This window comes from Poecile atricapillus, chromosome Z, assembly GCF_030490865.1.
Source record: "Poecile atricapillus isolate bPoeAtr1 chromosome Z, bPoeAtr1.hap1, whole genome shotgun sequence".
Lineage (NCBI taxonomy): Eukaryota > Metazoa > Chordata > Aves > Passeriformes > Paridae > Poecile > Poecile atricapillus.
In genome coordinates, this window is record NC_081289.1 from 27529413 (window position 1) to 27542144 (window position 12732).

Sequence of the window (12732 nt, forward strand, 5' to 3'; positions counted from 1 at the left end):
ATCAACTGTCTTGGTACAACAGGGAAAATCCTTGGCAAAGCTGTAGTTCTAAGCACAACTAGTTCAACAGTCAGCATCAGTAGAAGGGTACTTGAGCCCTTCTAAACCTCATACAAATAAAAGGATTCTGAAGTATTTGTATCAAGTTCACCTCAGCAAGGATTACTGGTATCAGCCATTTACAAAAATATACAAACATGATGTCATCAGTCTTTCATGAGCTGACTTTCTCTGCTTGGGATGTACTTAGTAAAGGTATGAAGTTAGTGCCTCTGTGGAAACATTACAGGAAAATTTATTTTCCCTTCTGCTATTGCATCTAATGGAGTTTCCACACTATTTGGCTTTGGCATCCTGCAGTAGGAAACAGGTTTGATATTCCAACACAGGGGTTTCAACTTTTCTGATCAGAGCAGAAGTGGATTTTTTATACAATATGCATTTAACTAAAACTAGGTCCATAAAACCACCACTAATCCAGACTGCTGTTGGTGCTCCGTGCTGCTTTTCCAGGACATGAGATGATAACAGCATTCTTTTCTTGAGACACATATTAATTTATCTGAAAAATGACTTGTACTCTGTTTCCTTGGCCATGACTTAAAAGGGTTAATCTTCAGTCAAGTGACTAGAGCGCAGCAGCTAAAAAGCATGGCACTTTTTATATTAACAGCCAGAGTAGGGTAGTCGTCAGCCACAACAGGCTGCTCTCTGCCATGTCTTTTGTACTTCCTAGGAAGCCCAACCTCTGTGGTAACAGTCCATGCAAAGAAAACTGAAGGAGTAGAAATTACTGCACTGCAATAGCCTTTAGACAACGTGTGAGCAGTTTAGCTTTACAAGCAGAAACACTCCAGTTGCAAATACTTCACCAAGGGAATGACATTTCTATTTAGCTTTGCAGCGTTTTTATTTTTTCTTAAAAAGTCAGTATTTAAAAATAATCAAGTTAAGAGAGTTCCCCTTGTGTACTGCCATAAAATTTCTGCTCCCCGTACATCTCTTACAGAAGTCTCTTGTCTGGTTTCAAGAACAAGGGCTGTGCTGTGTGCGCTGATCTTGGCTCCACCTGCTGCTACAGGATGGCTGCTGCCTGCCTTATACCTGCCTGTGCTGCTCCATCACTTAGTGACTCCAGCAGCCTGAACACAGGGAACCTTTTCCTCAATAGCCTAAACCGTTCAGAAACTCAGTTACTCACACCTGCTGAAAGTTAGCAGAAATGCTGCAGCACAGAGAAAGCTGACAGGTGGGTTAAGAAAACCCTGAGCAGGCAGACAGGAAGACAAAGGGGGAACTTTTTTTTCTTTTAAACATAAAACAGGAAACACAGTTGCACAGTCATTTTTCAAGAAGTAATACAATGAGAATGAATATGTTGGAGTGGAATAATAGAAAAGTGGGGGAATAGGAGGCAGAAACACTAAGAATTAAGCCATTATTAAACAAAAATGTGGCATTTTGAAATGAAACATTGATATCAAAACTTTCATCTCAACTGAAGCTAAACATTAATTTCCCCTAATTTGCACTTTCCTATTTCACACACGCACACACCCCCATGGGCACTTAGACCAAAAGTCTTTCTATAGCTTGCTGTACAGACTGGATCTGAGGCTTTAGCTGTGATCCCTCCTTGATGGTGATGGAGCAGGCGATGACAGGCCGGGAAACACCGCATGCCCGGCCCAGGGCTTGCTTGGAGCGCACAAACACGTAAGGTACGTTCTTGTCTTCACAGAGAAGAGGGAGGTGCAGGATGATCTCCAAGGGCTCTGCATCTGCTGCCATCACAATGAACTCCGCTATCCCTCTGTTCAGTGTTTTGGTGGCTGTAAAAGAAACTGGAGAGTCAGTCTAGGTCTTTCTGGAAAGCACATCTAATGTAAAACAACTTCAGGAGATGCTGAAAGCGGCATCAGTGGCAAGAAGATCTAGTGCATGGGAAATGGGTTCTAAGAGATTACTGAGTTTCTGTCCTGAGGAATTGTGAGTTTTATACAAGTTTGACTAGGTGAAGCCCCATGCATTGTGAAGGGAGCCACTCTGTGAGCAGGCTGCACTAGAGGCACCTTCAAACCCAAATCTTTTAATGGTTCTGAACTGGCTAGGCCTCTGGTAATCCCACTTACCAAAACACCACTCAAACATGCATGATTACAAACCATGCACCAGGAACACAATTTGGGAATCTACCCGAACTGCATATAAATGTGGAAAAATTACAGCTTAGTTCTGTCCCTGAATATTGTTAAAACAGGCTTGAAGGAGGAGAAAGGAGACACCTGCAACTGCCAGATCTATATAAAATGAGAGATTCACAGCTACAGAAGACAATCTCTACTCATGGCATCTCACAAAATCCTGTTATGACCTGTAGCACACTGTTCAAGATACAAGTCTCACCTTCATTGGCTCCCTTGCGTAGCTGCTTATAATTGCAGGATTGCTGCACAAGATCCAGCAGTGTTTTGGTGAGCTGTGCATCAGCCAGCGGGTAAGCTTTGGGATTCACTTCTGCCTCACTCTAAAGGAAAAAGCAAAGAATATTACAATAGGAGCAAAAGAGGCTTTGGTCTGATCAACACTGCACAGGCATCACGTCCACCACATATATTGATTTCTGGAGTCGTGTCTCAGCTGCTCTGCCCATACAGACAAAACACCGTTGCATTTTACTCCTAAAAGAGTAAGGATTCTTCTTGTATCAAAGTAAAGGGGAAAAGTAAGAAAGATACGCTTTACATCAAAATAAAGAGTCTATCTACTCACAATCTGCACCCTACAAACCAGCAGCACTGCACTTATGGGGCAGTCTTCAGGAGTTTTATACCACAAAGACTACACAAAATTAAGCACTTCAGTCCAAATTAACAGACTAACAAAAATTTTGAAGAAATCTCCAGCAGAGTACGTATGAGGGTTATTTCTGCAAACCTCGCGTAGCTTCTAAACGCCAACATGGGCAGCGGGGTGGCTCAGCAGCGAGGTCCCAAGCGGTGTTAGCGACCGGTGCTGGCAGAACCGCGGTCTCTCCGGCTCCCGGCACGGCGATAACCCCAGACACCGAGTCCCCCGTTACCGGGTGTCCCAGGACCGCCAGACCCCCGGGCCTCCTCCCCCGCAACCGGCCGCATCCCCGCCCGCACGGCCTCCACGTGCTGCCCGCCGCGCAGCCGGCAGGCGGCCTGCCTCTACCCCAGGTCCTCCAGAGGAAGAGGGATAGGAAGAGGAGAAGGAAGAATAGGAGAAGAAGCTGGAAGAGGAGAAGGAAGAGGAGACTAGGGCCCGACGCCACTCACCATGGCCGCGGCGCGGTCGCTGCTGTGGGCCCGAGCGCGCACTGAGGGAAGAGGCGGGAGCGCTGCTGCGGCCGCCGGAAGGGAGGCGGGGCCGGGGGCGGCCCCGGGGCCGGGAGGAACCGCACGGCAGCCCCGGCAGCGGCCGATGGCGGAGCCGTGCGGCGATCACGGGCCGCGCTGGGCGCTGCCGCTCCGCTCGCCGCTCTGCCTCGCCTGCGCCGTGGAGACCCTGGGCGACGGCAGCGCCTCGGTGGGCAGCGCCTGCCCCGCCGCCCCTTCCCGGGTGCGGCTGGGCCGTAGAGCCCCCCTCAGCGGTCCCTGCCCCGCCGCCCCGCTCTCTCCGGCGCTCCGTTTGGGGCCGGGACCAGGTGTGGCCCTTGGCCAGCCCTGTCGCCTCGGCACCCGGGCCCTGGTAGCCCTTTTCCCCTCAGGGCGGTGGGAGCGGCGCGGGGCTCGGGCCCGGGGCCTAACGGGCTGCTGTGTTTGATCCGTAGCTGGTGCGCAAGAAGCACGTCCTGTCCCGTCTCCAGGATGCCCTGGCCTGGCAGGCGCTGCCAGTCGTCCAGCTGCTGGCACCAGACGAGAGGGTGTGCATGCATTTGATAGGAACTCTCTTTGGTAAGAGCTCTGCTGAGGCCTGGTGCAGCAGGGAGGAGGCAGATGCCTTTTGTTGAATACGTATGAAGCTTCCCCATGTTTGAGGCCAAAAAAAAAAAAGAGAAAAAGAATATTAAGGTGCCTACCTCCATTCTTCCACCGTTCTGTTATGTGCGTAATTATTCCCTGCAGAAAACTGCTTGTCACTGATTCAGAGTAGGTTAATTAATTTTCTCATTCCCCAGGGTGCAGGATTGGCACGTTCATAAAGCTCTTGCAATTTTCCAAAGTATCGTGACTTACCTGTAAAGTCCTGGAGAATAGGGAGTGCCTGACATTTTACTCTTCCCTGAACGCCCTCCATTCTGGTCTCATGCCTCTGGAGTTACATGAAGATTCATAGCGAAATCAAAGTGTGAGCTTTGTGTTGCAAAGGTGTTGCAGGATTTAATATCAAATGTGCAAAACACAAATCTGTGTAGAGGGTTTTTTTACACCATCACTTTACATTTGTATAAATCTTTGTTGCTGTATAACTAAAACCTACTGCTTTCTGGTGAGTCAGCCTCAGCAAAATAGCATTCGGCAGGATGTCAGAAAGTGCCTTTCCAGTAAGTCTCTGTGGTCTTGAACTTCTCTTACTGGTTTCTGTTTGCATAGCAGGGAGATGTCTTTGAAACGTCTAAAATCTTAATGGAGAAGAAATAGTGGTCTACATCAGGGAACAGTAAGGCATTAAGGGAAAGGTGGAGGTAAGAAATAAGAGTCCCTTTAAAGGGCAAATATACCAGATTCCTTTAATTCCACCATCTCATTTGCACATCATAGATAATTCTTGTTCTTTGGGGAAAAGTAACCTACAAGACCCTCTCCCTGCTTTGACACACTGAATAGTTCAAACAGTTGATTGCACATAAATTGTGTTGTTTTGGAAGCAGCTTTGTTAGAAACAGAACTTTATGCAGTTTTCATTATTTTAATTACATGATTTTTTTTAATAGTCTCTGCACACATAATCCTTCAGAGTAGTGGAAAGAGTGGTGGTTGTGGGCAATTCAACCATAAACTGTATGGCCCTAACACAAAATACCCCAGAAGACAGGGATGCTGTGCTTGCATTTCAATGCTCTTGTCTGCTTTAATAATTCTCTGAGAAGAGAGTTCTCTTTATGACTGGGTGGTTTGAGGACAGCTTTGGGTTTTACTGTACTTGGTGTAATTTTTAGAGCAGTTGGAATCCCAGTCTAAGCTTGGGGCTACAAACAATGGCATGTTCGTTTTCAATAGAGCTTGGATGAACCAAGGATCACTTGGTGCAAGAGTGTAAGAGGAACCCCCCCAAAAGCCTGAGCAGTGCTGTAGAGGAAGTATTAATAGTGAATTCAGGAAAATACATTTGGAGAGAGAATATTGGAATAAGCACAGGCAGAAGAAAGAGAGACATAGTGTGGAGTGTTACGTATGAGGCGATATATTTCAGCGAAGTCTGAATTTCATGCAGCTAATATTGTAACGTTCAATAATGCTGTATACAAATCTTTTCTAGAGTTACTAAGGATTGGGCAAATGAGGCAGGAAATAAGTAATTTCTTCACCTGTCATACCATTACTTTAGTTGATCAAAATTCTGAGACATCATGGAGCCTTCAGAGGGGAGGTAGCTTGACAGGATGTACTGAAGCAAGTGATTTAGTGTGGCAGAAGTGGGACTCTGAACCATATGCCTGATGCTATAGGTTGGAAGGGGCTGGGAGGTAGTAGAGTCAGACAGTGGTTTATTTTAATATATCAAATTTTATTGTAAAATTAACTTGTGAAGTGATGCCTTCAGGTTCAATTTAATGTTGAAATAGTTTCTGGATGATTTAAACCTGGTGTTCAGATTTGGTTTCAGAATTTTCAGTACTGTGGAGGGAGAAGACTGTTCATAGTAACTGGTAAGAATAGAGGACATAAAGGACAAAACTCACAGCTGGGCTTTGACTTCTGTCGTTTTGGGGTTGTTTCAGATGTATAATACTGGATACACACAGTGAGATGTGGTGGTGGCAGCAGTTACGTACTCCCTGACATAGGTGGAGCCATTGACTTCAACTAAAGCACATAAAAAATTTGCAAGAGAACCGAGCATCTCATGCCCCTCTGTCCTGCTTATGGAGGCACCTTTTGTGATACTCCTGGAGAGTATCCACCCTCATCTATCAAAGTCAGGCTGGTGTCATGTGAAGCAGGGAAAACAAAACAGTTCTGAAAAAAAATTCAGCTCTTTTTAACAAGAAGGAATTACAGCACAGGTGATCACAAGCAGGAATGAGTTCCATGACCTATTGTGGTTTATCTTGTAGGGATGTTGCATTCTGTGGAAGACAGCAGTGCCCTGAACCTATTAGTTGAAGGTGAGAGACAAATGCCACATCTCAATTACTGGCAGTTTGTGAAGGGGAGAATCTGTCTTGTCTGATACCTATAGTGAGATGCTCAGCTTCAACACAGTTTCAGTTTCATCTATATCCATGCAACAAAAATGAGTGGTCTGCCCCAATATTGGAGGCCAGGGGAGTGTGTGCATGTTTAAATATTTAACATTTCTCTCACAGGTTCTATGTGTGTCATGAATTTAGTATCAGATGGGTAACAGTGCCTCAACTTTGGCATCTTTGGACCTGACCAAATTGTCAAAGCAAATGGAAATCAATGGTATCTACTGCTTTTTCTTCAGGAGTAGAGGGTATTTGTGATTTAGCTGTACAGGCTGCAGATTCCTCTTTGTGAGCAGTCCCTCATTTGAAAACTGAAGGAAATATCTGCAGGGCTGACAAAGAAATCTCTGCAGTCCAGTTAATCCTGGGCACCTCTGCTGAGTCTAGAAATATCAGCAGTGCAGTGATGCATTTCATGTCCAGCCATGAAGGGTAAAAGGAGCTATGACAAACTTCTTACAGAGGGATTTTAGTTTTCAGACACTTGCTTAAAATGGGGTTGAAAAGTGGAGAAGTCTTTCTGTCATGTTACCAGTCTGTTGAGAGATGGATGCTCTCTAACAGAGCAATTTTAAATTAGTGTTGCCTAAGTCTTGAAAGTTTTTTAAGTTTCTGAGAGTTTGGGGCAAGAAAGGGCTATTAAACCATCAATAAATCTCTCAGACATGCTTCTGCTGAGATGCGTAACTCTGTAGCTTAAGCAGGTCTAGTACTGCCTTGGATGTACCAAGAAATGGTGAACCCAAAAATCCTTGGTATTTCTTATTAGAATACTTTCCTGGGATACGAATCAAAAGTGTAGGTTTTCCAAATGAGTTATGCCATGACAGGAAGCTACATCCAAGACATCCTTATCAAATCCTGCATAAAAATGTGTGCAGTGTCTCAGTAAAGGGGCTATTGCCAAAATTTTATCTGCTGAACATTCAGGTGCCAGTTCTAAAAGTACTGGAAGAGGAACTTTGCTTCCTGCAGCTGGCTTGCTGGTATATGTGTAGAGGCACAGGCAGCCTGCCAGCATCAGGCAACTCCCTTGTGATTTTATTTGGGAAACCCCAGGTGATGTGTTGCCACTGCCTGGCAAACATAATTTCTTGCTGATTCCTCTTAGTAGTACAGAGTTAACAGAGTTCTTAAGGTTTCAATGAACCAATAATAACAGCACTTATTGGGGCTGAGGAGGTGAACAGCACCACTCTGGTGCCTGGCACCTTGCTTTCTGGTAAGGTGTATGGGATAACTGCAATGGGGTGAAATGGCTGATAGACTTCACTTACTTTAGGGACAGTAGCAGCTGAAGGAGGAGCTCTGAGTGTGAATCTAAGGATCCTCAGCAGTTTCAGTTCTGATATCTTCTGTGGAAGGATGCATTTTTAAAGGCCAGTTTTCATACAGTAGGAAGCCTGGTCTATTCAATTACCATAATTCTTTATGCTTTTAAGCTAGGTTTTTCCCCCCTTTCTTTCCTGATTCCTTATGTTTACTTGCTGTCCTGAGGCTCAGTTTGTTGCTTGCAGCTCATTTCCATGCATGGTTTGTAGTGCAGCTCAAGCAGGACTCCTAGAATGATGCCTCAGAGAGCTTGAGCTGGGCTATCAGAAGTAATAGTACTGGGAATGCTGCTGTAACCCTGCTCTCTCAGCACGTCTGTGCTCATTTCATTTCTAAGCTCTTTGCTCACTGGTCTGCTAAAGCCCTGTGGAAGATGGATTGAGAGGGCTCTTGTGTGTGTATTACTGATCCTGTTCTTTCTGCCTAGTTCTGGTGCGGCTTCTTGTGGAGCTGAAGTCAGAACAGTACTTATGCTGCATTTTGGATGAAAGTCAGAAGGAGGTCAGTGAATATGAGTTCTCTTCCCCTTCCTTCCAGTCTTTCAGAGGTTGAGGAATGAGTGGCCCTGCAAGACTGGGATGTAGCAGTGGGATCACAGAATCATGGAATGGTTTGGGTTGGAAGTGACCTGAAAAATCATCTTGTTCCAACCTTCCTGGCATGGGCGGGGACACCTTCCAGTAGACCAGGATGCTCAAAACCCCATCCAACCTGACCTTGCATGTCCTAATGCCAGTTTCCCAACTGTGGTGTTGTCAGTGTTAATATCTACTGTGGAGTTTTTATATTGTTCTCTTGATGCCTTTCAGCCATAGGGCTTCATGATACTCTTATGAAGCTGTGTGATTTCCTCACATACTTCTTTTCCTACTTTACTGTTTCAGTTATGTGAGGAGCTTTCCCAGGCTGTGCCATGGGCTCTTACTCTCTTCATTCCTAAGTTTATGATGGTCCCACAGGGTACAAAAAAAGGGAAGTAGCAAAAGTGGTGAGAAATTAATCTGGTTCATCTGCCCATGTAAGAGGTAGAGGGGAGAAAGAGGAAAAAGAACAACACACAAGCAATTCCTTGAATTCATTTAAAGACATTTTGGAGGCTTAGTGTGGTATTCAGGGTTTTCCTGTGGTTTATCCTAAGTGGTGAAGAGGATCTGTCTTTGGTAAAGATCCTGTTCTGGAAAATTATGCATCACTAGGAACTTGCTGGTTTGGGTGCACTTCTGCCTTTGGACTGTGTCCTCATCAGTGAAACATTTTCCTTTTCTGTCTCCTCTACAGCTGTGCAAAGCAACTACCATGAGAAGCAGCCTGCCCACATTTTCTCTCTTGGGCAAGCTGGCAGATGCCATCCCAGGCTTTGCTGATATGCTGGTGGGAAAGCACAGTGAGTAGTATGTCATGTCCCACTGGAGGCTGGTATTCACAGCCCCAGTACACACACATGCATGCACTCCCCTGTCCCGCAGACGAGTTCATGAAGGTCACACAAGAAGCCTGTCCAGAAGTCAGAGTGGCATTCAGGCATCCTGGGATACAGGTCAGAACCTTCATAGCAGGCTTGTTATTGTGCTTTTTTGACAGACAAAAGCAGCCTCTGTAAACTGAGGTTGTGGGTCTGCCTCACAGGCAACATACTTTTAGGTTTTTTTCCCTTGATCCAGTGCTTGGGGGGTCTGGTGAACAAGCTGAACTGTTTGTGGAGGGAGCTGGGATGATGGATCTTCACATAGTGAACAGTGAGCTCTGCTAGCTGTTTATTACCTTACCTCTGCTCAGAGGGACAGATGGTGATGAGCACATCACCTAATTGTGGCATTCATTAACCTGAGTACACCAGTCTGTCCAGTAGGCTTTTGCAAGTTTTCAAGGGAAATAGGTTAGTGCTTTTAAAATGTCAGTGAATGTTTGCTCTTCCTGTTCCTCATACTAGATAATTTAGTGGATCATCTGCTGATGGGCTTGATGTACCCAAATGAAGGTATAAAGGCTGCTGTCTGCTACTTGTATGGCAAGCTGTACTCCTCTCCTGTTGGCACAGAACGGCTCTCAGGACACTTTGAAGAAAGGCTGTGTGGTGTCTTCTTGAATACCCTGGGGTGTGCACAGACAAAGGAGCTGCAGGTTAATTGTTTGGGTAAGACATTGCTGAGAGAAACTGCAAGGTGCAAAGGAAGGCTTAGAATGAGAAAGAAATCCTTGGCTGGTTTAGATGCTCTAATGTGGATCATTCCGTAGAGGATCTTTATGCTGCTAGTCCAAAGCTGTCAATCCTTTCTGTAGCAATGGAGTGGCCCAGCCCTGCTGCTGAGTACCCCCAGGTCCCCATGTTCCCTGATGCCTCACATTTGCCCAGCACTGACTAATCTTCAGTCTCTTCAGAGTTTGTGCTATGGCTTGAGCATCCCTCAAAGTGTCTGAATGCAAATACTGTGCACAGGCAGGTGGGTTTTGTAGAGCAGTGGGATGGAGTCTAAAAAATACGGTCTTTAGATGTGGGACATCATGTTAATTAGATATAGACTAATGTGGAACTTTTTTTCAGTTATCCTTCCAACTGCATGCTTCAGCTGTTGCTGGGGAGCAGAATTTTCAGCCTTTCTGACATCACTTGTTTGTAAACCATCCAGGGAATTAATTTTCCCAGAAGGAGGCAAGCAGGAACTGGATTGCTCCTCAGCTTATCTACTCAGCTACTAGAAATAGATTCTGATTCCTTTGAAAGTAGAATTCTGTAGCTCAGATGATACCCTGTGAATTTTACTGATGTGTACTGATGATTTTCATCAATACCTGTAGCAGTGATCTATACTGGGCGTTTTTTGGAGTGTGGGTATCCTTTAGGTCGGCACAGCTGTTTCTGTAAGAGCCTGTGAAAACAGAAGGGGAAAATAAAGGCCTGTTCTCTAGGAAGTGTTCTAGGGAAAATGTCTTATTGTTGGGGTCATTGGCTGCTTGGAGAAGAATACAGGTCAAGAGCTCTCCCAAGAAACAGTTTAAGGTGTGGTTACTAACAGAAGATAACACAAGTAGAGGGCTCCTGAGATGCACCCGTGACTCTGAGAAGGAACAGAGAGCAGATCAGAGCAGCAAAAAGTATCAGCAACAAGGGGTTGCAAGACATGGGGGTCATGGCAGTATCTGGGGACAAAGTGAGAAATGAGAAGAAGCTCCCTAAACTGGAGGTGAGGCCCTCCAGGACAGGGAAGGAAGTTGTCAACAAATCTTAGTCTGTAAATACTCATGTGTTAATATAATCCTCACTGTGCTGCTAAGTATGGTGCTCATTCTTGCTCCTCCTTTTACAGGTTTGCTAAAGGAGCTGCTGAAATCTGATCATTTTGTATCTATTCTTATGAATAATTCAAAGACAGAGGAGGAGACTGAGAACCCTGACTTTTTAGAAGGGGAAAATCCACTGCCACTTGTTCTCAAAAAGGTGATTGCTGAAGTGAATTGTTGGTACATGTAAAAAATTTGCTGGCCTGTAATGTACCTTTATCTAAGGCACTGTGTATATAAAAAAGCAGAGTGTTATGTTACCAACACCAGCAATAGAGGCTGCACTGAGAAATGGGGATACCTCTGTTGATCACCTTCTTGTTCATTCCTGCATCCTGGAATGGGGAAAATTTTACTCCTGGCCTTAGCTGATTTTACTCACTTACGCTTCAGGTCTAATACAGCACATGCAGCACCAGCATGACTAAGCCTGGGGGCAGAACTATTCTTACTCATGATCTATTCTGTTGTGGTTCTCATGTGCTTTTTCAAGTCTCTTTGGTTCAGTGTTTTATCTCGCCTTAGCAAGTTTAATCTGTGAAATAAATGCCAAAAGAGAGATCTTAATTTATGTTTTAAGTTTTAAAAAGTAGAACAAACTGTTTGCTACTCATAGCTGCATAGCTGACTTCCTTTCTCCTTTTGACTTTTGCTTCCCAACAGCTCTTGTTGACCAGAGATGAGATGTTACAGGCAGCGAGTTCTCACTGTATGGCTTCAGTGCTGGTTCACTCTCCTAGCAGATATGCTTCTGCTTTTATCCATGCAGATGTCCCAGGTGAACAAATGCAGTAGCATCTCATTGTTCATTCCCCGGTATCGAAGCTGCTCCTGGCTGTTGGGCTTAGGAATAAGGCTGGCTCCATGAAATCCCCTGGTGGCATAATGTGGTGGTCATTTTATACCAGGTGATTTTAGGAGTTGAAGGGGAGAGTATGTTTTCAATGGAAAGTTTAGAAGCAGGTGTCACCAGGCAGAATGGAGTTTCCACAGAGAGAATTTGGCCAAGTCCTTGAGGTCAAGGTCCTTCTTGCAGGAACTTAGATACAAGCCTAAGCAAACCGGGGTTCTGTCTCATTCCACTAAATATTGTAAATTTGCTCAGATTTTGGTCTAGGATTTAGCTTTAGAATGCGGCTATGTGAGATGGTTTATTATTTCTCTTTAATCCCAAAAGACAGAAATACTTTCATGATACAAATTCTTTGGGAGATGTAAAAGTCATGACGAAAAAAGGTCACTGCATCTGTGGTAAAGCTTTCTTTTTTGGCTTTTCGTTTGTGCCAAGGGCTAGATCCACAATTCAGCTTCTCCTACTGAGTTTGTGCTGGGAAGATGCCTGCCCATGGGTCTCTGCTCTCCAGTCACCTCTTTTTGAAGACTAGCATACCCCGAGCATCTACTTTATTCTCCATTCCTGTCATTTCATAGTACAGCCGTTCTCCCTGTGGCTGTTGCTGTGTTTCCTCGTTTCCTCCTCCTTCCTCTGTTCTGTTCTAGGAGCAGCTGTGCCATGCTGTGAGCAGCCTACCTCTTACCAGAGTGACCTTATTTGTGTGTGTGTTTGCAGAGTTTCTCTTCGAGTGTCTCTTGTGCAAAAGTGAATTCCTAATCTGGTCAGTGTACTGCTGCCTGCTCCTCCTGACTGAAGAACGCCTTTTCTTCTCCAAGTGTCACACCGTCTATGGTGAGTCATCAACCTTTCTGACAAAGTGACTGCAGTAATTCTTGTGCCTCTAGCT

At 45.1% G+C, this 12732-nt stretch overlaps 2 protein-coding genes across 2 annotated transcripts in view; one reads left to right on the plus strand and one right to left on the minus strand.

The window, feature by feature from the left end:
* Window positions 1–885: 885 nt before the first annotated feature.
* LOC131592742 (NHP2-like protein 1) lies at window positions 886–3409 on the minus strand. Its single transcript, XM_058864479.1, has 3 exons — window positions 3303–3409; window positions 2407–2527; window positions 886–1832 (listed from the first exon to the last, which is right to left on the minus strand). The coding sequence occupies exons 1-3, from the start codon at window positions 3303–3305 to the stop codon at window positions 1570–1572; spliced, it is 387 nt and encodes a 128-aa protein (XP_058720462.1). The 5' UTR covers window positions 3306–3409; the 3' UTR covers window positions 886–1569.
* A 65-nt stretch (window positions 3410–3474) lies between these two features.
* LOC131592728 (meiosis inhibitor protein 1-like) overlaps window positions 3475–12732 on the plus strand; it is a 37808-nt gene continuing 28550 nt past the window's right edge. The window contains exons 1-9 of the mRNA XM_058864456.1: window positions 3475–3552; window positions 3797–3920; window positions 6245–6295; window positions 8139–8212; window positions 8990–9095; window positions 9642–9845; window positions 11017–11147; window positions 11654–11768; window positions 12561–12677. Coding sequence (XP_058720439.1) covers window positions 3896–3920; window positions 6245–6295; window positions 8139–8212; window positions 8990–9095; window positions 9642–9845; window positions 11017–11147; window positions 11654–11768; window positions 12561–12677 — 823 coding nt within the window. The 5' untranslated portion in view covers window positions 3475–3552; window positions 3797–3895. The remainder of the gene's footprint in view (window positions 3553–3796; window positions 3921–6244; window positions 6296–8138; window positions 8213–8989; window positions 9096–9641; window positions 9846–11016; window positions 11148–11653; window positions 11769–12560; window positions 12678–12732) is intronic.

What these genes read in the sequence shown, in the direction of transcription:
- LOC131592742 (XM_058864479.1), bottom strand. An exon ending in ACGCAAGGGAGCCAATGAAG is followed by an intron (nt 1,833 to 2,406) that starts GTGAGACTTGTA and finishes TTTCTTTTACAG; the next exon opens with CCACCAAAACACTGAACAGA.